Here is a 22501-nt window from a genome sequence, read left to right on the forward strand (position 1 = left end):
TCATTCTGATCGGCTGCAGTGGGCGTCGGGGCTATTCCACATGCTTCCCCCGGCCCCCTGGGGACACCCGGGGCACCCGCGGGAGCTGGAGTGACTGTCCCTCAGCTGCTCCTGATCCTGGAGCACCTGCAGGTCTTTGCACAGATGCCCAGCGCAGCACCCGGGCTGCAAGCTGGGGAGAGAAAGGCCGGTTTGGGTGAAGGTTCCCCCAGCCGGGCCCTGGCCGGGGCAGCAGGAGATGCCGGAGGTGCCGGGGCTGCGGCCCGGCCGCCAGCGTGCGGTGCGCACAGGAGATCACAAGCACCTGCAGCTGGAACGGTGTGAGATCCGTTTTCACCCAAGAACATGACCCCCTAGAAAGGAGAAGTGCATCTGCCAGACAAAGGGCTGTGTTTCAGACAAACTGTGCGGTGACTGGTCTGTGCAGCTCCACTGCCTTCCACAGCAGTGGGAACCTCCCGACACAACAGCCGAATCCCAAAGACCTCCGCGAGGAGCAGACCCTCGTCCTCCTCTTGACGGGGGCGAAAGCTCCTTCCCCCATCTGCAGCCATGAGACACTTGGCAGTTGCCAACCGCTCCCCTGACCACACCGTCTTCTGGCCCTTGTCCCATTTGGGGACCTGCCACCTTCTGCCACCACAGCCCCATCCTGCCAGCCTCTGCGGGACCTCAGCCTCCCCCGCTAGTTGTGGCCTCCCTGGGGGGTTAAACAGCATCTCCCCACCACAAGACCTTCAGATTCCTGGATCTTCTGAAATTCTGTTCATCCCTTTCTTTTGGGGGGGGGGGGGCGGGGGCGGGCTGTGCCACCAGCTGGTTTAACGTGACCCCTGCGAGGTTTCCAGGGAGGGCAGCGATGCCCAGCAGCCAACGGGGAACGTGGGGTCCCATCAGCCACTCTGCGGCCACGGCCCCTCGGGGCTGTGTGTCACTCCCCTGAGCATCCCTCTATGGGGTAAACCCCCCCGAAGAGAAGGGGTACTCATCCCCAGGATAAAATAAACCCCGAGGTCGGGGGTCCTGGGTGGTCACCATGGAGGAGATGCTGCGTGGGGCTGGTGCAGGGTTGGGCTGACTGCGACCACCCGGCCTGACCACGCACCGGCCCCGCACAGCGAGGGGGGGTCCCCGTCAGGCACCCCCATCCCCGCTACCATCAGACAAGCCGCGCCCCGCAGCTTTGTTCCGCGGTACCGAGGGCGGACCCGGCTCCGGGGGATGAGCGGGCTGGGGGGGACGGGGCGGGGGAGATCTCAGTGCTCGGGAAACTTGGTGGGGGGGACGCGGGGGCACGGCGGGGAGATAAAGGGCGGCCGCGGGCGGCCGAGTTAGGAGGAGCTGTTTTGCATCCCTTCACGTCAGCCCTGCCTCATTCCCTCCTTCTTCCTTCCTGCGCACCCAGCGCCGGGCCCGGAGCCGCCGCCGCCCCGCGCCCTGCGGAGCCGCCGCGGGAGCGCACGGTGAGTCCCCGCCGCCGGGCTCCCCCTCGCCCCCCACCTCCTCCACCGCGGGCACCCGCCGGGCCGCAGCCGGGAGTTACCGCTGCGTCGGCGCCTTCTCTTTCCCTTCCACCTTCCCCCCGCGACGGAGACGGGAGCGATGGCGGCGGGAGGCGGGGGGGGCCCGGGGGCGGCGGTGCCCGCTCCGCACGTGGGGCCGCCGCCCCCCGCTCCCCGCCGACAAGTTTCCCCGTGGCCGCTCGCAAACTTTCTCCGCGGTGGCGGGGCCGGTGAAGTTGCGGGGAGGGCGGCGCGGCGCGGCCCCCGGCCCCGGGGTCGGTACCTGTTGCGGGAGGGAGCGGCACCCCCGGGCCGGCCGGTGCGGGGGCTCCGGGGGGCGGCGGGGCGGGGGGTCCGCGCAGGGAACGCCCGGGGGTGGGATGGCCGGAGGGGAGGGAGCGGGCTGAGGATCGGGGCGGTCGCCGAGCAGCCCCCGGGGGTGCCCGGACCCGGCGTATCCTCGCCCCGGAACGGCCGCGGGGACCGGGGCGGGGGCGAAAGCCGGGGGGCCCCGCACGGGCCGCCCCCGAAGTTTGGGGACAGTTCGCGGGCGCTGGGCAGCGGCCCGGCGGTGGCTGTCCCGGGTGTGCAAGCCCGGACTTACAGCGACGGAGGGAAAGGGCCGCGGGGGGCTGAAATGGACGGGGTGGGTGACTCTGCGGGGCCCAGGCTGCCCGGTCCCACGTCGCGCTTTCCGTCGCGGAGGTGCCCCCGACCTCCTGGTGTCGGGACCCCGCGATGGCTCCACGGGAGGGTCTTGGTTTGGGGGTCGGGCCGGGGGCAGCTTTGTCTCCTGCTCCCCTGCCGGGGACAGCAGCTCATCGGGACTCCTTGTTTGTGCAGCCCTTTGATAGCTCCCTGTTAATCAACAGGATGCAGTGGTTAAATTAGTTATAATTAATTAATTAGTCAGTCGTTAGTAGTTTCTTTGTAAGCAGCCTGTGTGGGCAGAGGAGGGCGAGTGATGGAGGGCGGCATCCCGGGGCGCACCCTCCCGCGGCTCTGCACCCGAACTGCGCCGGGCTGCTGGCCTGCGCTCCGGGGCTTCTCCCATCACAGATTCAGACCAGCTTCATGAAGCTGAATATTCAGCAGTTCCAGCAAACATGGTTTCAGTCTGATTTGTGCAGGTTGACCAGACCAGCCACAGCCTTGGTAGGAATGCATCTCAGGTTGGAGGGAGACCCCGGGCCACGATTGCAAGGGAGTGGCAATAGGGACACTCGTGCCAGCATCCCCTTTGGAGCTCCTGGGGGTGACTGAGTCCTGACAGGCGGCTGGGGGATGCAGCTGTGGCAGCAAACACCGTTTCAGCAGCGGGACGGCAGGGCACCCTGTTCGCACCCCTGGGTGACGGCTTCCCCACCGTGGGGTCAGGGACATCCTCCTCCCAAGAGCGACCATGCGCACAGCCCAGGTAACGCCCTGGCGGGGCTGGGCTCCTCTCCTGCTGGCTTCCATTAACGCCCTCCTTGAACAGTGATCGCGTTATAGCCCTATAAAATGGGAAATTAGATCACAGTAACTTGAGCTGTGCTGCACACCGAGAAACATTCCCAGCCTAAACTTGGGAGGTGACTCGGGGGATCAGACGTGGATACCTGTGGTGGAGGGAGTGGGCGCATCTTCCACGGTACCTGAGGAACATGTCTCCTCTTGTTCTTTTGACATCGGCAGTGTTTCGTTTAATCTCTGAGAAAGTGGGTTTAGTTGGTTTTATTGGACCACAGTGCAAAGAAGGTTTTTCATTGATAAACAGTTTAGGAAACTGTAGAGAGGGATGAGCACAAGTGTCGTCCTGCTCTACTGTAAAGCTGGAAACATTAAGGAATAGGCAAAACGGTGGTTTTGTACTGCAAAGAATGTGCCGGCGTGAATCTCGTGAGTGAGAGTGTTGCCCACACTCCTTACGTTTATTTTACATTCAGGCTTTGTTAAGGAGAAGGCTCCAATTCATCTACTTGCTCGTGGTTTGGTTACCATCAGCTGAGCAGGTCGTGTCCGTGGTGTCCGGCCCAGAGCCAGGCCAGAGCGGTGACCCCGTCCCCACAGGCCAGGAGCAAGGGGTTCCTGCCGGATTTGTTACCACTGCTCCCCCTTCCCCCCGCTGCCCACAGCGGGTCCTGGTTTCCCTTGGCCCGCTACGTCTGCCCTGGTGAAACGGTGAGCGCTGGCAGGCGGGAGCGCAGCTCCTGTCCTGGCCCGCGGAGCCCCTGCCCGCTGTGGGAGCACACGGAGCAGCCCCGGTCCCTGCTCGGGACGTGCTGGCCGCGGACACGGGGCAGGTTTGCCTGGCAGAACGTTGCTGCGAAGTGCTGGGAGTGCCCTGGTCCTGTCCCTTGCGCGTGGCCGGGAGCCCCCGGGATGAGCCGCAGTCCCCGCCGAGCTCCCCGAGCCTTCCCGCAGGGCCTGGCCTTGGGGACAGAGGACTGGGATCCAGCGATGAGCGTTTTCCCGTTGTCCCTGTCCCACATGTTCCTCCCGCGCCCTGGGCACAGCTCTCCTCTGCCCCCAGTCCTCACCAGCAGCGGGATCTGTGCTGGGAGAGGGACCAGCTCAGCCCCCCGGTTTTCCCCGAAGCCCGATGTCCCTGGCCAGCGCGGGGCACTGGAGCTGCCCGGGGTGGGCTGGGAAGGTTCTCTCGCTGGGTTGAGCTGTGGGGAGGTTTCTGTATCTGAAAAACTCGTCGTCCGCCACTGTCCTTGGCCCTGGTTTGGGTGCAGGAGCGGGGATCTGTCCCACTGAGACAGCGGACGTGTCGTGTGGTTTCCTTCCCAAACTTTAAATTAAGGGGTGGGGGAAACATGATTTTAAATTTTCCTGGTGGTGGTCTTTACTCTTAACTGTCCATCACTTGAGTGCCTTGAAGTATTTCTAATGAAAACAACTCAAAAAGCCGGGTAATCATCCTGCCTAAAAAGCTCTTTATAAAGTCTGCACCTTCCACGATGCCCTTGTGCTCTTGCTGTCCTGCTATTTCTCTGAACATTTGTACAATGTTCCCTGCAAAGTATCGCAGGTTTTTTTAGTAAAGAAGTGACCTGGGGAGGAAGGCTTCTTGTTTTTCAGATGCCAGATCTCCTGGATCACTGAGAACGTTCTCAAGTGGGAAGAAAAGCCTCGTCTCCCACCCTTCCTTCCTTCCTTCCTTCCTTCCTTCCTTCCTTCTCAGACCACCTCTAATTTCACAGCAGAGAAAATGAGGGAGACAGGCAGTGTCCGGATTGTTCTTTTGTGTAGGGCAAGGAAAAACTTGCAGCAAGTTCATTTGAAACTTTGTAGGACTTGCTCCTGAGTTAAAAAAGAGGTGGTAGGTGCTGGGGAGCACTGGGGGCCGTGCAGGGTGGGATGCGGAGCCACAGCAAGGGACGTCCTGCAGCCTGGGGGCTCGAGGGGCATCAGGGTTGTACAAATGGATTTAAAAAAAAAAACAAAAAAAAGACACGTTATTTTTTGTTTGAAGCGGACAATGTTCTTCTCAAGGCTGGAGGGCTGACGATGTTATACTGGGTGTGTGCAGGTCTGTGGGGTGAGATGGGGAATGGCAGCTGGGGGTCTCGGACCGGAGCAGTCCCGAGCTGGCAGGACCTGCGGCGCGGAGCGCGGTCCCGTCACACGCGGAGCTGCGCGGTCCCGTCCCGTCACACGCGGAGCTGCGCGGTCCCGTCCCGTCACACGTGGAGCGCGGTCCCGTCACACGCGGAGCTGCGCGGTCCCGTCCCGTCACACGCGGAGCTGCGCGGTCCCGTCACACGCAGAGCTGTGTGGTCCCGTCCCGTCACACGCGGAGCTGCGCGGTCCCGTCCCGTCACACGTGGAGCGCGGTCCCGTCACACGCGGAGCTGCGCGGTCCCGTCCCGTCACACGCGGAGCTGCGCGGTCCCGTCACACGCGGAGCTGCGCGGTCCCGTCCCGTCACACGCGGAGCTGCGCGGTCGGGGCCGGGGAGGGGATGGAGGACGGGGCACGTTCCCAGGGCTGCCCGGGAGGTCCCAGAGCAGCAGCCGGCGCAGTGAGGAGCACCCGGCCGGGGTCTCCACCGGCCCTGGGCGGCTCAGAACGCACAGCTGCGGGGAGGGGGAAACGAGGGAAGTCCTGGTTCACCCGAAAAGGGATGCTTGCTTTCCAGGGCTGGCTCAGAGGAGGGAAGCGGCAGCACAGTGCGGTGACCGCGGCATTTTGTGTGGGTAGCTGTGCAGTAACCTACAAAGGAAGAAAGTTTGTAACTGTTCTTCATCTTACAAGGTTAAAAATTAACTGAATCAACCCCAAATCAGACCTGAGCATTGCTGCTTTGGGATGCAGCTGCAGCTGGGAGCACTGGTGGGTGGGATGCTGCTCCCTTAGTGAAGCAGGAGGGACGATGCACCTGGAAATGCCACCACCGAGTTTTCAGGTGGAGGGCGCAGGGAAGGGTCTGACAAACCCCCTGGGGGTGGCGGCAGGTTGAGGCCACAGGAATGGAGGTCCTGATGTGTTGGGGGTGTAACACAGGAGCTGTGAAACGTGCTGGTGAGGACAGATGTGCAAGCAGACACGTTTTGGTGGAGAACACTGACTAAGAGGAATCGCCACGGTTTTGAGAAAGCAGCAGGTGCCGGAGGGAGCAGCACCGAAACCCACCTGCAGAGCAGGGGCTGGAGGGGCCTGGGGATGGGTTATTGGTGCCAAACACACGGCACAGCTCTGGCCCAAAAATGGCCTAAAATGGCCTCACTCAACACTCTCCACTGCTGTGTCCTTTGCTCTTCCACGTGTTCCGCGGGCCCCTGTGCCCCCACAAACAGCCCGTGTCCCTCCCGCACGTAAACCCTGAGTATCCACAGAGCAGCCAGCGAGTGACAGACAAAGGGGTTTTCACTGAGGAGGAAATATCTATCAGTCCTTTAAAGGCTCTATCTCAGCACGTCAGTTTGGGGAAGAACGTATTTTAAGAAGGAAGCAGCAGGTGGACGTGTTCATTGTTTCACTTCCACGTCTTGTGTATGTGGAGCTGTATTTCTGCCTGGGCGCTGAACACCCAGACGCGCTTTGCTGGGTGTTGTGGGAGCCATTGCGGTTCAAAAGGGGAATTTCGTGGGGATTGCAGGCTGAGGCCACAAATGGTGCAGAAATGAAACCGTTCGGTCTCGCCGCTCGCTGTGCAGCCTTTAACACCCTTCCCTGCGCGGTGGGGCTGTGTCCCGCCGCCGGCACCATGGCACGGCTGGATTTGCTCCTGGCATAGCCGGGACTCGCCAGCGGCACCGTGGGCTGGGGAAGCCGGGCTGTGCCCCTGGAGCCCCATCCTGCCGTGGCCGACCCAGCGAGGGAGAGGAGGGGAGGAAGGCTGGGCAGCGCTGAGGAGGAAGAGCACTCGTCACTGGCCTCTAAATTTATATTTCCTGTTTCTCGGCAGCGGTGCTGGCTCGTGTCCGTGCTCCGTGTGCCAGTCAATTCTCTGACAGCTCATTGCTCCTCTGTGATATCCAGCTTTTAGCCAGCTCTGTCCTGCCCCTGCTTTTTCTTTCAAGTTTTTGATTCTTTGGCGCTCCCCGGGTGTTTTCCCTCCCTTTGCCCTCGCTCTGGCTCGGGCAGCCCCGAGCAGGGGTGTTAAGCTCAGTGTTGGCGGTCTCACTGCCAGGACAGTCGCCAAGATGTGAGCTGGAGGATGGTGTTGGGCTGTTTTCCCTCGGGGAGGCCTTCGTTTAACATTCACTTTGCTGTTTTGCCTCCGAGGAGGCGACGGCCGCAGCCCCCCACCCGCTGCCCCTTCTGCCCCTTCCTCGCCCTCGCTGGGTTTCTCTCCACCTCGCCGCTCCCCCACCATAACATTGGAACTTTAATATCTCTGTGCTCTGTACCAGTTGCAATATTTTTTTTTCTTTTCGAGCTGTCCGAGAGTTCCCATTTTCAGTCACAGATGGACCTGCGCCCCTTGGCTTTGCTCCGCAGATGTCCGTCCGTGTTCTCTGTTCCCGGCTGTTCGGCGCTCCCTGGGCAGAGCTCGGCCCTTGGGCACAGCGGCTCCGCGCAGCTCTGGGTTTGGAGGCACAGGTGCCCTCCAGAGAAAAACAACTTTCTAGAATACAGAGGCACAGGCAGAACTGAAAGAGCCTTTTCAGCCGGTGGTACCAGCCCCTCTGCTGTGTTTCTCCTCATCCATCCCTGTTTTCCGCCCTGGCTGTTTGAAGCCCATCAGGGTGACTGCAGAATGCATCTGCAGAGAGCGAGCCTTGATTTATGGAGCTTTGAGTGGTTTGGTTTCGTTTTATGATTATCAACAAGGGACACATATAAGAAAATTATTTCAACAGCTGAATATTCTGTATATTTATAGGATTTTCTTGCTGTAAGAAGAAAGAGTGCAAGATACAGCAATTATGCAGATTGCAATGAAAATGGGGACCGGGGTGGCTCAAGCAGACCCGAGTGTGAGCCAGCCCTTGGTGCTGCCGAAGCAAAGGCAGAACTACAGACAAACCAGCCTTGTGGATACGTTATAAAATATTTAATAACATGAGTAAAAAGTACAAACATCCCCACCCCCCTCAGTCATGGCCAGCAGTTTGTCCACCGCCTTTTCCGTTAAATTTGACAATAATCTCTGCCGAGCACATTCCGCAGTGGGGTTCATCCCCCGGCACCCGTGGCAGCTCCTGCCCGGCTTTGCCCAAATCTGCCTGGGTTTGCCAGTGGCACAGGCTGCTCAGTGCCCCGGGACACGTCCTGAGCTCCGAGAGAGCAGAAATGTCCCCGCGGCCACTTGTCCCTCTGCCCACAGCTGCTCCGGTCCGATGGATTTCAGGACTCGGATTTCAAAGTCTGAATTTCTGCTCCCCTGAAGTCACTGGGAACGTGCGGGACGTGGGATATGGAGTCCTTCACGCAGGGGCCCGTTCTGCAGGGATCACCTGGATGGGTCCCCGAAAAGCCACAAACTTCACTCTCTCATAGTCTAAAATTACATATTCAGCCTTTGTTTTCTGAAGCGCCTGTCCTGTAGCTGTTCATTATCCTTCGTTAAGGACTCGGTGCTTCCTGGCTTGGGGAGTTTTCCATGTCAGTCACTGGCTCCACTGCCCTGAGTTGTACCTGTCACCGCCTCACACTGTTCATCTGTGTTAGGCTGGGCTCCGTGCTGGAGGGTTTTTTCCTTTGATGATGGTGTTCGGTATTTTGAAGCAGACTCTGTGTTCCTGCGGTGCCGCCGGTCGGGGTGGGGGATTGGGGACAAGCCGCTGTCCCCAGTCCGCCGCAGGGTGGGTCGTGGACGGGGCCGGTGTGCGAACTCTGGTGCTTGGAAACTCGTTTGCTGAGCTTCAGTAAACCAAAATCACCGTGGCACGTCAGCCACGGTCTCGACTGGGCCCCTAATGAACACGGGCATAATTAGAGGTAGGATCGGCCTTGCTGCAGCCGGGGACGCGGCCGGAGCCCCCCCGGTGCTGCCGCGAGCTGGCGGGACGGAGCGGGGCAGCACCGGCTGCGGTGGCCTGTGCGCCAGGACAACGGCTGGGCTGCCAAAGCCCTCGGCTTCCTGGACCACACGCTCCAAACACCTTTCCAGCTGCTCAGAAAAGGAGCTGAAACATTTTTCACCTCGTGGCTCTGAAAGTAATGTGGCGTTTGCAGACGAGCAGTCGGGTCTGCTCCTAAAAGCGTGCAAGGTGTCCGACAGCACTGTTAGCCCAGAAATCAGAAATGGGACGTTCCCAGGGGTCCTGGGTCTCCAGCCCTTGGGCTGCCCCAGAGCTCTGATTCTCCCTCGTCCTTTCACCTGTGAGCCACAGAAAAGTGCACTCGCTGTGTTTATCTAACATTTCTGCCCCCACACGGGTGTCACCGTTGAGTTCTGCAGGGGACATTTCGTGTGTGGGAGCCAGTTCCTGGGGACACTGAGCTGGGAGGTCCCGTGTTCGTCCCGCTGCTTTGGCCGTATTTCCCCTCGCAAAGGCTGATCGGGGGATCTTCTCCCTTCAGAGCGAACCGGGTCGTGCTGTGTGTGCTCGGGGACCTGCAGTGGCTGCTGGCTCACAGCGGCTGCTGCAGCTCCTGGCAGTTTTCTCCAAAGCAGAACAGCCAGAAAATCACGAGTTGGCAGAGGTGACGCAGAGTGAAGTGTCCCCTCACCGGCAGCTCCTCGCCCCGTGCCGGCAGCAGGACCTGGCTCCACACACCGATAATGGGGCTTCGGGGGCTCTGACAGGTTTATGTGTGAAATATTATGTGGTCGGGGATTAATTAGCATGCTGAGATTAGCCCCTCTTGGCGGTGGTTTTGGCCCAGCAGTACGAAGCAGCCTGGGGGTCGGGAGCATTTCCCAGCTGCTGCTCAGCACGTGGGGAGACTGAACGTACCAGCAAAACCACGTGCAGCGCGGAGCGTTCACCTTCCTCCCGGCCTTCAGCTCTCAGTTGGAAGTTCCGGCTGCCACAAACGGATCCGCTGTCCCCGGGTGCCCGTGTCCCCGATCTTGCGGCCCCGTGCAGGACAGAGCCCGGGGAGGGGGCGGCCGGACCTGGGAGCTGTCACCCTGTGGGCAGCACTGCCCGTGCACGGGCATGCTCTGCACATGGAGAATATAAAACATATGTTGGAATTGTTCCCAAGGATAAGGGCAGCAATGGTCTTGAAAGTGACACTGTCTTCCCACCATGGGGGGATCTTCTCTCATCCCTCTCACCCCAAGAGGTTGTTTCACATCCTGTCAGGCAACTCCTGTTCCCTTTGGGGTGGCACACAGCTCACATTTATAGCATTTTGGTTGGTTTTCCCCTTTTACAACCAGCCAGCTGGGTCACACATAAAAAGGTGCTTGAGCTCCTGCTTGTGTGTGTCAGTCCCTCTGACCTCCAGACACTTTTATGGCTCCGCTCTGGAGTCCTCACAGTTTATGATTAACCCCTGGCCTGGGGACGCTGAGCAGGGGATGCCGAGCAGGGGATGCCGAGCAGGGGATGATGAGCAGGGGATGATAAGCAGGGGATGCCGAGCAAGGGATGATGAGCAGGGGATGCCGGGCAGGGGATGCTGAGCAGGGGATGCCGAGCAGGGGATGCTGAGCAGGGGATGCCGGGCAGGGGATGCTGAGCAGGGGATGCCGAGCAGGGGATGCCGGGCAGGGGATGCTGAGCAGGGGATGCCGGGCAGGGGATGCCGAGCAGGGGATGCCGGGCGGGGGATGCCGAGCAGGGGATGCTGAGCAGGGGATGCCGGGCAGGGGATGCTGAGCAGGGGATGCCGGGCAGGGGATGCTGAGCAGGGGATGCTGGGCAGGGGATGCTGAGCAGGGGATGCCGGGCAGGGGATGCCGGGCAGGGGATGCTGGGCGGGGGATGCTGGGCAGGGGATGATGAGCAGCCCAGGTCCACTTTGCTGTCACATCGACCGGGGTGCGGCAGGACCCAGGGTGCCTCTTGCAGCATGTCCCTGGGGACCTGCTGTCCTTGGGGCTCCATCTGCAGCATTTTTCACTGCTTTTCTTGCTCCCTTTGCCCTGTGTTACCGTTTCTCTCTCCTTGCTGTGCTGTTTGGTTCATCTCCACACATGAGGGTCTGTTCACCGCCCACCTCTGCTGAAGATGCTGAACCAGACGGGTTGGTGCTGGGGTTCGCAGCCCCATCAGGGCTCTCCTGGCTGGGGTCTCTGCTGTCGCCTTCATCTGCTGGGGGTCTGGGGTCTGCAGGGTGTGGGGTCTGCGTCACCCACCGGACCTTCCCCTGCCCCCCAGCACCCGCAGCGCCTGGCCCAGAATCGGGCCCCTGGTTTTGCGTCTGTCACAACCATCCCTCATCTTTCCCTGCGAGGTCTGGAGCTTGACCTCAATCCCTGGCACCCGTTGCTTTTCAGGGCCATGCTTGTTCTTACAGATCGTTTTTCTCTGGGATTTGGTCTGTGCTTGTTCCTGGCGGCTTTGCATCTGGGGGACCTTCTGCGTGAGGACGGGCCTTCCAGAGCCGCTCTGTGCAGAACTGCATTTCCTTTTTTACATATCTGCATGTGTGATTACTGGAAGAGGTATTTTTTAAAGTAGCTCGGCATTTCTTTCAGGGAGTAGCAAAGAGCAGATTTATTTTCTGCTGTGCTGAGAATTAACTCCCCTTTCTTCCTCTTCCCTCTGCCCCCGCTGGAAAGAGAGAGAATGCAGAAAAGAAGAAAGGATTTACATTGTGGTGGTGATTGGCAAGGGCTGTGAATGAGAGGTCATTTCATCTGGCTGTTTCTTTTCAAGCGCTCTTTTTTTCATGCACACTGTATTCAGGCTGGGAGCATTCTTTCTTTTCAAAGCTTCTCTGTCTGTCTCTCTCTTCCCCCTCCTTTATTTTTCATCCCTTTTCTTTACTTTTGCTGTCTTTTCATTCTGTTTTTCTCCACCCCCTTGGGGCTCCATTTTTTCTTTCCTCTTTCCTCTATTCAGTTCCTTTTTTCTTCTTGTGTCTTTTTTGAATAGCTCTTCTATTTTCAGAGAGGAAAGGGAGTATGTGGAAGAGAAGTCGTTGCAGCAAGGAGGAACTTGAAAGTCTTTCTTTCCCTGTTTATTTCACTTAAAAGCAAAAATTTTTTTCCAAGGGAGAGCGAGGTTTCTGTGCAGAGCCGTTGAAGCGGGGCTGGGACGGTGGGATTTCTCCCCGCTCCGCACCGCAAACACCATCGGTCCCAAGCTGTGGCCAAACGCCCAGAGCCCCCAGAGCGGGGGGTCTGTGGGTGGGTGCTGGGTGCGGGGAGTTGCGGGGTGCGGGTGCCACAAACGGGGAGTCCGGGGGGAGCAGCTGCTCCCCCTGCCCCGACTGAGCTCGCCCCTGGCCACTGCTTGCCCCACACCTTTGGGCACCAGTTACTTGTATTTAATTGCTATTTCTGTCGCTGGGGCTCTCGTGCGAGTGAGCGGCAGCATTTTCAGACACGAGGTGACAACAGGCTCTGGCAGCACCGTCCCGAGAGCTCTGCCCGGTGTGTCCCTGCGCCGCGCTGGGGAGGAAGGAGCTGGATGGGGATGGAGAGGCCGCGTTTGTGTCATTTTGAAGGGAAAACATCGTGGTTGCCCGTGGGAGACCACGGGATGTGCCGGGGAGCGGTGCCAGGGTGGCCAGTGACCATGGAGAGCCCTCGGGTCTGAGGACGCGGGGCTGCGGGGCGCCGGGTTCCACGCGTTCGGGCCCTTCCCGGCAGAGGAGCAGGGGGGCTCTGGCACGCGTCCATAAGGCCACGGCGGTCCCGGACGGGTCTCAGGGAAGACCCCTGGCTGGTCCCCGAGCCACTGCTCCCCAGCACAGTTTGGTGCCACCAGCAGCTCGCCATCCAGGGCTCCCAGCAGCTCCATCATCTTGCTTCCAGAAGAGCTGCCTGGGCAGCAGGGCTGATAAATCAGGCTTAAAGCTTGGTCAGTGTGTGCTGAAGAAGTGGTGTTGTGCGGAGTGGCAAGGCGAGAGGAGTTCCTCAAGGGAGGCGGCTGTGGGGGGTGACGAGATCCCTCCCCTTGAGTGCTCCAGCCCGAGCTGCTCCGGACATCGACCACCAGCCAGGTTCACTGCAGCTCGGGCTGCTCAGGGAACACAGGTTTCGGGCTTTGCCAGGTCGCTGGCTCCGCCGTCTGCTCTGGCACAGTCAGCCTGTGCACAGCGGGTTCCTGGTGCAGGGAACGATCCTGCCCCGACGGCTCCCGGCTGAGCTGCGCACCACGGGACGCGGTCTCCGGGGAGCGACCCTGCACTGCCGAGCCAGACCTGGCCCCCGCTCCTTCTGCCGTGCCCAGAGCCCCCAGCCCGTCCTCCCGCGCGGCGTGTCCTTCCAGCGCCCCATGGCCAAACCAGCGCAACTAGCACTCTGATTTTCAGAAAGCATCTTTTCCTCACTAATTTTAGTCTCCCCTGGTTGCTTTGAAATAAGGCAGAAGTTGAGGGCTGGTGTAAGACACAGGAGCAGGCGTTGGCTGGAGCCACCAGCTCTCCCGGTGTGAGGGGGTGGCGGACGGGGCTCAGCGCCGGCTGGGGTCCCGCTGTGGAACACGAGGCCGAGAGCGCGAGTGTGTGCCCAGGGCTGCTCCAATCCTGCCAAAACCACGGGTCTGAGTGAATGGCAAATGCACATAAATTCCAGCAAAGCGGGGACCCCTGGCGTAGCACCGCAACGGCAGGATGCGGCAGGTGAGCTGGGGAGGGGGCTCTGGCTGTCCCATCCTGAACGTCTGCTCGGGCGAGGGCAGAATTCTGCTTCCCCTTTGTTTGGGGCTTTTGGGGAAGGCTGGCGGGGCCTGGCCAAAGCAGGTAGCTGTACCGCTCTTGGCAGAGGGGCACAGTAGGGCTCGGGCACGGGCAGGGCTCCTTCTCGCGCGGGGGGCTGCGGGAGTGGAGCTGGTGGCACAGTGCTTAATGAAGTAGATTATTTTTTTAAAGTGAGATTCAAATAATTGTGACCCTGAGATAGAGAAGACATTGGAGGAGATGAAAAGGGAGAGAGAAAGAAGGGAAGCAAAGGACAGAGGTTTGGAATAGAGAGGGAGATGAGGAGATAGATGAAAGAGAAAGGAGAAAGATAAGAGGGAGAGAGGGGACAGATCTCCAGCGCGAGATGGGCGTTGCCAGGGAAACGGGAAGAATGAGGGAGCGACGGAGGGATGGAGAAGCGATGAGGAGCAGAGGATGCTGGGGGCGGGGAGCGATGGAGGGACGGAGCTGCGCTCGGTGGAGGAGGGCAGCGCGTTCTCCGCAGACGGGGGGCCGGAGCGGGACGTCCCGGGTCAGGGTGGGTGCCCGTGTGCTGGGGAGCCGGACAGTGTTGGGGATCGTGGCTGTCGCTCTGCGGTGCCCAGCCGTGGCATCGGCGGCCGCTCCCAGGCCGACCCCTCTCGCCCCGGGTTCCACCACTGGAGCATTCCTTGCTGCCCTGGCCGGTGCTGGGGGACAGGAGAATCCCTGGGGCAGGGCCGTGGCTTCCCGGTGCTGCCACCTCCGTGCTCGGCACAGCTGTCCCGAACCCCGTCCCGTGGAGCGAAGGTTTCCCGCGGAAATCGGGTGCCAGGTCGGGACAAATCCTGGTGTCCTCTGTTGCGGTCACAGGGCGGGGGCTGCCGGGCAGAGCCCGCAGGTGATGGGGCCGGAGCTGCTGCGGTTTGGCTGCCCCGGTCCCAGCAAACAGCCCAGCACCAAACGTCCTTCAAAAGCCAGTTTGTGCTCAGCTTTGGCTCTGGCTGGTTCCGGGAAGGTCCCGGCTGCACCGGCTGCTCCCGTGTCCCTGGGCTGGCGATGGGGGGAGCCAGGCAGCTTTGTGCTCTGAATACGTTTATTCTGCAGAAATGGTAATCTCCAGTGATTAAAAAAACATTCCTTTTTCCCTTCCAGTCAGAGTTTGCCAATAACCTGGTGGCTTCAAAGAGGTAAATGTTTAATTGTCACTGATAAACACAATGATTGGGGTAAGAATCACTAACGGAAATATGAACAGGGCGGCTGGGAGGGGTTTGACCCGAGCTGGCAAAGCGGGTCACACATTGTCTGTCACACGCACCTGATGTCACCATTTTCCCCAACTTGTTTTTCCACCTAATCTTACTGAAAAACATTATCATGCTGCAAATAGTAGCTTGTGTCCTTTTTTTCTTTTTTAAATCAAAGCCCCAGAAGACAATAATCCCTCCCCCCAGAACCACTTCACGCGATACACGCGACCCCACGTACATCTGTCCGTGTCAGAAAGTGTATCCCAGGCTGGAGGGAGCAGTTCTGCTTTCTAATCAACTTACAATAAGCAGCTTTTTTCTTTTTTCTAGAGAAGTCATTAACAAAAGGTTTCCTTTAAAAGCACCGTTAGATAGTATCTAATATGGAGATTGATTGAATGAACTCTAAAATTGTTTTGATTTCTTTAAAAATGCCGGGTTTGTTTGGGAGCAGCAGCCCAGCACCATGCATCCTCTTCCCTGTTTCTCAGAACTTTGGCTCACCAGGCCTGGTGCAGGACAAATGCTCTGGATCAGGTTTATGAATAATTTTGGTTGTGATTTTCAGGGAAAAAAATATTTTTCTGTTTAGAATTTTTGTGGGTACTTTGAGCAGCTTTATGTGAAAACCACAAAAAAAAAAAAGGATGAAAGACTGATTTTTCCTTTATTAAATTTAAATGAAAGCTTCTTCTAAGAAAGGAAGAAAAATAAAATCAAAGGTATTCTCACAAATATTAGAGGTTTGTTGATCAGCGGGGGGCTCCACAAAGGGGCTGCAAAGGGTCCCACAGTGGGGGTCCCACAAAAGGGTCCCGGCGCGGGTCCCGCAGCCGCCCAGCCCTGTGGCACCTGCCGCGGGCTGGGAGCCCACTGGAGTTCGGGTTTGGGGGCGCAGCTCCCGGACCTGCGGGGTGCCCCCCCGGCCGGCACGGGGCCTGGCGGCTGCGCGGGAGCCTCTCGGGGAGCCCCCTGCCCCGCTGCTGGCGGGGAAGCGGCCCAAAGGCCCCCGGGTGCTGTGGGTCGGTCACAGGGCCCGTCACGCCGCAGGTGGGTGACAGAAGACGAGCTGCTGCTGGTACCGGGGTCCTGGCACCCGCCCATGTGCCGGCACTTACCCTGATGGGCAGAGAGAACACGGGGCAGCAGCTGCAGGGAGTTGGGGGTTTCTGTCCCTGCAGTCACGGCTCCTCGGGACGGCTGCGCAAGGTAAATCTCACAAACTCTGCGGGCTTTGGGTGCCCTTGGCTCCCCGTCCCGCGGGAAGGGCTGGGCGAGGTGTGGTGTTGGTGGCCCTCAAGGGCACGTGGCCGGGAAATGGAGCCTGAAAGCAAACAGGGTTTTTGCAGAGCTGATCCCCCAGCGGGGAGTAGAGGCGCTCGGTGAGGTGGTCGGGGGCTACGGCCCCTCGCAGAAACCTTCAGCGGGGGCACGTGGTCGTTCTGCTCTGTTTCTCCCCACCAGATCTAGGACGTTGCAGGCAAACCTCGTATGTGTGCACAGGTGAGGTTTTCATGACCCGGACATGATTTTTTAGGCTGCTCGGTTTCGGTTTAGCAGGAGTCCTGTTTCCAGAGCCGTTGCATTGGTGTCTGCTGTGGTTTGGCTGCATGAGGGGCTGGTGGGACAGCGCGAGGCCGGGTGGAACCAAGGGAGTTAAAGCAGCAAAGGGAAGGGAGAAGTGTCCAGAGATGGGCGGCTCTTAGTCTGGGGCAGTGGCTGGAAAACTGGAATCCAGCAAGAAACATACTGGGGGATGAAGAGGCTGTTGTGCAAAATGCTGCGCAGGAGGAGACCTCTCTGGTGTAAGAGTCCTCAGGTGAGAGGTGTTTGAGTGGTTAAAGACGATGCAAGAGAGGTAAATACAAGTAAAATTACACAAGTGAAAGCTGTGTTAAATATATAGATATATATTTAAGTGCCTCGAGACTGGGAGGTGAGCGAGGCGCTGGTGGAGGCTCTGAGGAGGCGGCCGGTGGGCTGCGGGTGGGGGGCAGGAACCGCAGGGCTGTGCCAGGGCAGAGCCGGACCCTTCCCAGTGTGTTGAGAAAGGGGGGAGGAGAGGGGAGATTGCACGGAGACAAAAACCTCCAAGGAGTGGGAGGAGAAGTGCTGAAAGAAAACCGAATTTCACAACCCCCAGAGGAGCAGGGGCAGGAGCCGCTGCCACCGGCCCTGGGTGCGTCCGTCCCACGGGTGCTGGAGAACGGTGACGGGCGGGGGGGACTGGGAACACGGGGCTTTCGGAGGGGACATCAACAAGCGCATTTGTGTAACTCCACGTGTGGGCAGGCAACTGTTTCTGTTGGCGGATGAGCTGGAGAGCACCTAAACCTGAGCCGAACGTTCTGATTTAAGCCCAGGGGAGGGCTCTGCACCCTGGGGGCTGTCGGGGTGTTTCCTGGGGGAGCTGAAATACGTGACCCAGCCTTCCTTGCCCGTGTGTTGGGAAACAGCGTTTCCAGCCAGCTCTGCAAGACCCGAGAAGGCTGAATATGGAAGTGAGAGCGAGAAGTGAAACAAAAGCATCTGTCCCGTCCCCACTGCTCTCCCCGCGGTGTTTGTGCAGCTGCAGCAGCTCCGCGAGCTCTCGTGGCCTCGCTCCTCAATCACAAAGCTCCATTGCTCACGTACCAGAGCTCGCGTGTTCCGTAGAGAAAGTGTAAGGAGTGATTTGTGTAACACAAGGGGTTTATTTTTGTACCGAGGCCCAGAGGAGCTGAGCTCATCCCTGTTCCCTGAGTGCTCTGGAGTAGTATTATAGTATTATAGTTTCTTCTATTACACTTTCTTCTAAAAGCCTCCAGTTTACTTGTCTTGTGCTGCTCATACCGGGGGACAGAGACCCAGAGCTGCGCAGGGGGTCTGGCTGACCCCGCCCAGTGCTGGAGACAGAGATATCACTTGGTTCCCATCTCGTGTCCCCCCTCCTGTCCTGAGACAGCTGCAGGGCTCCCCATGCCGGGTGGATGTGGGGCTGTCCGGGTTGAGTGTCGCCCTTGCACGGCATTTACTGGCACCTGCTGTGGGGAGCAGGACCCAGCGGTGCCTTCCTGTCCCCAGCCAGGGTGACAACACCGGCTGCAGGAGGAGGACGTGGGTGGTTATCGTCCTGTGTAAGTACCTGTGGAGAAATCCTTGGGAACAGCGAGATCTTAACTGGGCTGTAAGAGACACCCAGTGTATGTGGAAACAGAAACTGCCCCAAACCGAGAAGGAAAACAACCCGAGACCCAATGGAAAGGCTTTTCCCTTGCCTCTCTCCGGCCGAGACCCCCGGGAGGAGCAGGAGCAGGAGGAGGATGATGCTGAGAACCCGCCCTCGCACCGCGGCTGCCGGGGCGGTGGGCGATGGGCGCCCGGGAGAGGGGGGTCCCGGCAAAGGGCGGGCCCGGGGCCCGGCCGTGCCCGCCGGCAGCTGCCTCCCCGGCTGCTCCCTCCTCTTCCTCCTCGTCTTCCTCCCCATCCTTCCTCCCACCCTCCTCCTCCTCCCGCCGCCGCCCTCCCCCGCTCCTCTCTTTGTTTCGCTGCCTCCGCACTCCCCCTCCTCCTCCCCCGTTCTCCTCCTCTCCATCTCCTCTCTCCGGTTGCGCAGGGGGCTGGAGGTGCGAGGGGTTGAAGCTGCCCCCCTTGTCTCGTCTCCGCTCCGTTTCTGGCCGGCAGCCCCCGGCCCCCGGTCTCTGCTCTGCCCAGCCCGGCCCCCCGGCCGCCGCGGGAAGGGCTGGCGGGGCTGCCGCAGCGGATCCAGCACGGCGGGCGCTGAGCCGCCCGCGCTGCCCGCACGGGAGCGATGCCGGGGAAGGACGCAGACCCCTGGGTGCCGGCCCCCGGGCAGCAGACCCCACACAGCCGGCGTCTCTCCCCGTCGCTGGCTCTTCGTGATTTCACGCTGGCTCTTCTCCCCTTCCCCCTCACTTCCCCAGAGGGACGTGTGCGCCGTGCCGCCGTGTCTGGGTGGGTGCAGAGCTGGCATGAGAGGACACGCAGGCCACACTCATCGGGCTTGCAGAGAAACAGCAGGAGCAGCAGCTGCCTGTGGAGTGTGAGAGTGGAGAGGCCGATGTGCTCCTTGTCCCTGCAGCTGTCACCGGCCAGGCTGGTGGGATGTGGCGTGGAGACCATGCGGGTGCTGCAGTGAGAACTGTGGGGATGATAACCTCTTAGGGGGGGGATTCTCTGCTCAGAGAGTGGTTATTTAGCCCAGGATTGCCTCTCACGGTGTGCAGGTGCTCCTGGGACTGCGACATAATCTGGTTTGGAGTTTATTCCTGTTTTACCTCCCCCATAGGATTTCTCTTTGTAGCTGCAAAATAATGGTATTTAGGAGCACATTCTTCACTGCAGGAGGAAGCAGCAGCCTCCTCCCTCACTTTCATCTGGTCTCCCATTGCCTTCCTGCCCGTCCTCACCAGCTGCCCCAGGGCTGCTGGGGTCCCGGTGCTGCCCCATCGATGGGTCCCGGGGCAGTCGGGTACCACTGCTCCAGGCTCTGCATCCCTTGGGAACCTGCTCCATCCTCTCTGGGGTGGGCATGGGGCTGTCAGGCCCCCGGGTACGGGTGAGCCGAGCACGAGCATGTTCTCAAAGTGTTGTTTTAATCCATAAACAAAATGCGTAAGCTACCTTCCATCCAAGGGGAGTGTTTTGGCAGCTGGTGCGTCTGTCCCTGGCCTGCCAGCATGCTGCTCCACAGGCAGAGCTGCCTGTGCCTTCACATCTCTCCCACTTCTCATTTCACTCTGTTTTGCTTTGTCCCCTCCCTGTTTCCCAGCCCCAGTCGCCAAGGAACGTGCGGGTGCCAGCCGGAGGGGTCTGGGGACAGATGGCGGAGCAGCAGCCCCGAGGTGCAGTGGTGCCTGCCCCGCTCTCCTCTGTGCTCCATCCCGGGTTCCCGGCCTGTTCATGGCAGCAGTTCCTGGGATCGCTGACTGGCGGCCCCGAGCGCTCAGAGGGGGCTGGTGCTGGTGGGGCGGGCACAGGTTCCGTGTGCCTGGTGAGGAACACCAGCTCTTCAGAAGGGCCTCATCCCTCCCCGCAGCCGTTCCCATGCCGGTCACACCATTTCAGTGCTCTCCAGGCTGATGGGTCCCCAGAGACCCCAGAGCACAGGGAGCTCCTGGTTTGTCCCAGCCTCAGGAGCAGAGCTGCTGTCCCCAGGGTGCCCCACACCTGGTGCGACCGCAGACCCAGCCTCTGCCAGGGTCAGCAGAGGGGTGACGGCTGGAACGAGCCCCTCGCCGAGCGGCATCCCCGGTGGCTGCGTGGCAGCAGGGGCACTGGGAAGGCTGACGACCGTGTCTTTGCCTCTGCAGCCATGACAGTGTAGGCAGAGATGGATCGCTTCACCGAGTGCGGGACCCAGACGGATGCGGTGGTGGTGCTGTCCCTGGCGCAGGCTGCGGTTCTGGGCTTGGTGTCTGAGAATGAGCTGCTCGGGGCCACCGTCAGCCCAGCCGGCTTCTTCCTGGGACTGGGTGAGGAGCTGCCGGATACCGTGGAGCCTGGGGAGCCTGAGGGTGAGGGGCAGGCGCCGGGGGACGGGCAGGAGGAGGACGCCTTGGAGGCAGAGTCCTCCCTGGAGAAGCATGCCCGGAGGAGGAAGCGGCCTCCTGTGAGGCTGGTGCCCAAGGTCAAGTGCGAGAAGGCGGAGGGTGAGGCGCTGCACGAGGCGTCCGACCCTGGGGACGAGGAGGGCGAGCAGCAGCATGGCTGCCCACCCCCCGGCCAGGAGCCCGGCCAGGAGCAGGCGGTGCAGAGCAGCACCATGAAGATGATTGACCTCAGCGCCTTCGGCAGGAGGCCCCGGCACCTGCGCCGGCAGCCGCACCCGGAGGGCCCTGAGAGCCACCCCGGGGACACCGACCCGGCCGTGGCAGAGGGCGGCACCGCGGGGGCCCAGCAGACCGAGTGCCCCTTCGAGGTGGGCGCCCCGTCCCCCGACGAGGCAGAGGCCCCCGCGCCGGCATCCCCCGAGCTGGTGAAGAGCGAGCAGGGCTTCAGCTGGCAGGAACCAGGGGAGCTGGAGGCGGCGGGGGCCACCAGTGAGCGCAACAAGAAGGCGCAGCTGGACCGGCTGGACATCAACGTGCAGATCGACGACTCATACCTGGTGGAGGCCGGGGACCGGCAGAAGCGCTGGCAATGCCGCATGTGCGAGAAGTCCTACACTTCCAAATACAACCTGGTGACCCACATACTGGGCCACAATGGCATCAAGCCCCACTCCTGCCCGCACTGCAACAAGCTCTTCAAGCAGCCCAGCCACCTGCAGACCCACCTGCTGACCCACCAGGGCACGCGGCCCCACAAGTGCGAGGTCTGCAGCAAGGCCTTCACCCAGACCAGCCACCTGAAGCGGCACATGCTGCTGCACACCGACATCAAGCCCTACAGCTGCCGCTTCTGTGGCCGCGGCTTCGCCTACCCCAGCGAGCTGAAGGCGCACGAGGTGAAGCACGAGAGCGGGCGCTGCCACGTCTGCGTGGAGTGCGGGCTGGACTTCTCCACGCTCACCCAGCTGAAGCGGCACCTCGCCACGCACCAGGGCCCCACGCTTTACCAGTGCCTGGAGTGCAGCAAGTCCTTCCACTACCGCAGCCAGCTGCAGAACCACATGCTGAAGCACCAGAACGTGCGGCCCTTCGTCTGCACCGAGTGCGGGATGGAGTTCAGCCAGATCCATCACCTCAAGCAGCACTCACTCACACACAAGGTAGGGGCCGTGCCCAGAGATGTGCCAGCTCTGGGCACGAGTGCTGGGGGACGGGTTGTCCCAGTGCCCCAGAGCCCTGTCCAGCCCTGGGACACGGGTGGTGCAGGTGGGCAGAGGCCCCCGGTGGCTGTCATTCATTAGGGGTCATTAATTAGCAGTTAAAGGAAATCGTTACAGACAGGAGCCCTGGGACTGCCCAGACTCCTTACTAGGACCTCCCATCCCGGGGGAGTGAGGTTCAGAGCTGCTGTGGGTGCTGCGCAGGGTGACTTGGGGGACCTGGCCACGTGCTGCCGCGGCCCCTCCAGTGGGCAGTGACGAGGGGTTCACCCTTTTCCAGGGATTCTTCTGGGGGCAGTGATTGGCCTGAGCCAGGGAGCAGAGCTGGGTCTCGCAGCCGGGCTCCCAGCGCCCGTCCAGCCGTGTTCCTCACAGCCACCCCCCACGTGCTGCCGGGCTGGGGCACAGCCCCGACACCCCTGTGCTGGGTCAGCTGCCACGTGGCAGCCTTGGTCCCCAGCCAGCCCTTGCTGTGGGGGCCGGTTTGCGGAGCTGCCCTTGCTCCAGCAGCGCTGGCCGCATACTGGGTTTTCCAAGTGCTGCAGGTGCATTTCCAGTGCAGGTGAGACAGTGGGGCCTGGGGTGAGGCAGGATCCTGCCCGCTGCAGGACCAGGCAGTGGGAATTGCCCCCAGGGCAGTTCGGGGGTGGCCCCAGGGTCTGCGCTTGCAGAAGGGGCAGGAGAGGGGAGCAGCAGGTGCTCTGTGGAAGGTGCAGATGAGATGATGAGGGTCAATCTTCCTCCATTTCCTGCAGTCCAGCCCACTGACAGGCCCAAAAGTTCTGCATAGCGCGAGGAGCCCACCCTGT

At 60.7% G+C, this 22501-nt stretch overlaps 2 protein-coding genes across 2 annotated transcripts in view; one reads left to right on the forward strand and one right to left on the reverse strand.

Annotated features, from left to right (window-relative positions):
- LOC135992294 (basic proline-rich protein-like) lies at positions 1 to 3173 on the reverse strand. Its single transcript, XM_065641343.1, has 4 exons — positions 3104 to 3173; positions 1544 to 2360; positions 1099 to 1230; positions 1 to 172 (listed from the first exon to the last, which is right to left on the reverse strand). Exons 1-4 carry the CDS (start codon positions 3171 to 3173, stop codon positions 1 to 3), a joined length of 1191 nt encoding a protein of 396 aa, XP_065497415.1.
- The window catches only part of ZNF710 (zinc finger protein 710), a 23515-nt gene continuing 2343 nt past the window's right edge, over positions 1330 to 22501 (forward strand). Inside the window, exons 1-2 of the mRNA XM_065641694.1 lie at positions 1330 to 1463; positions 20233 to 21632. Of these exons, the coding sequence (XP_065497766.1) occupies positions 20253 to 21632 (1380 nt within the window). The 5' untranslated portion in view covers positions 1330 to 1463; positions 20233 to 20252. The remainder of the gene's footprint in view (positions 1464 to 20232; positions 21633 to 22501) is intronic.

Source organism: Caloenas nicobarica, chromosome 10, assembly GCF_036013445.1.
Source record: "Caloenas nicobarica isolate bCalNic1 chromosome 10, bCalNic1.hap1, whole genome shotgun sequence".
NCBI lineage: Eukaryota > Metazoa > Chordata > Aves > Columbiformes > Columbidae > Caloenas > Caloenas nicobarica.

Coding starts and splice junctions, on each gene's coding strand:
- LOC135992294 (XM_065641343.1), bottom strand. CDS start 3,173: ATGTCAAAAGAACAAGAGGAGACATGTTCCTCAGGTACCGTGGAAGAT. Junction 2,361..3,103: donor GCCCACTCCCTCCACCACAG/GTATCCACGTCT, acceptor GTTGATTAACAG/GGAGCTATCAAAGGGCTGCA. Junction 173..1,098: donor CTGTGCGGGGCCGGTGCGTG/GTCAGGCCGGGT, acceptor TTCTCTCCCCAG/CTTGCAGCCCGGGTGCTGCG.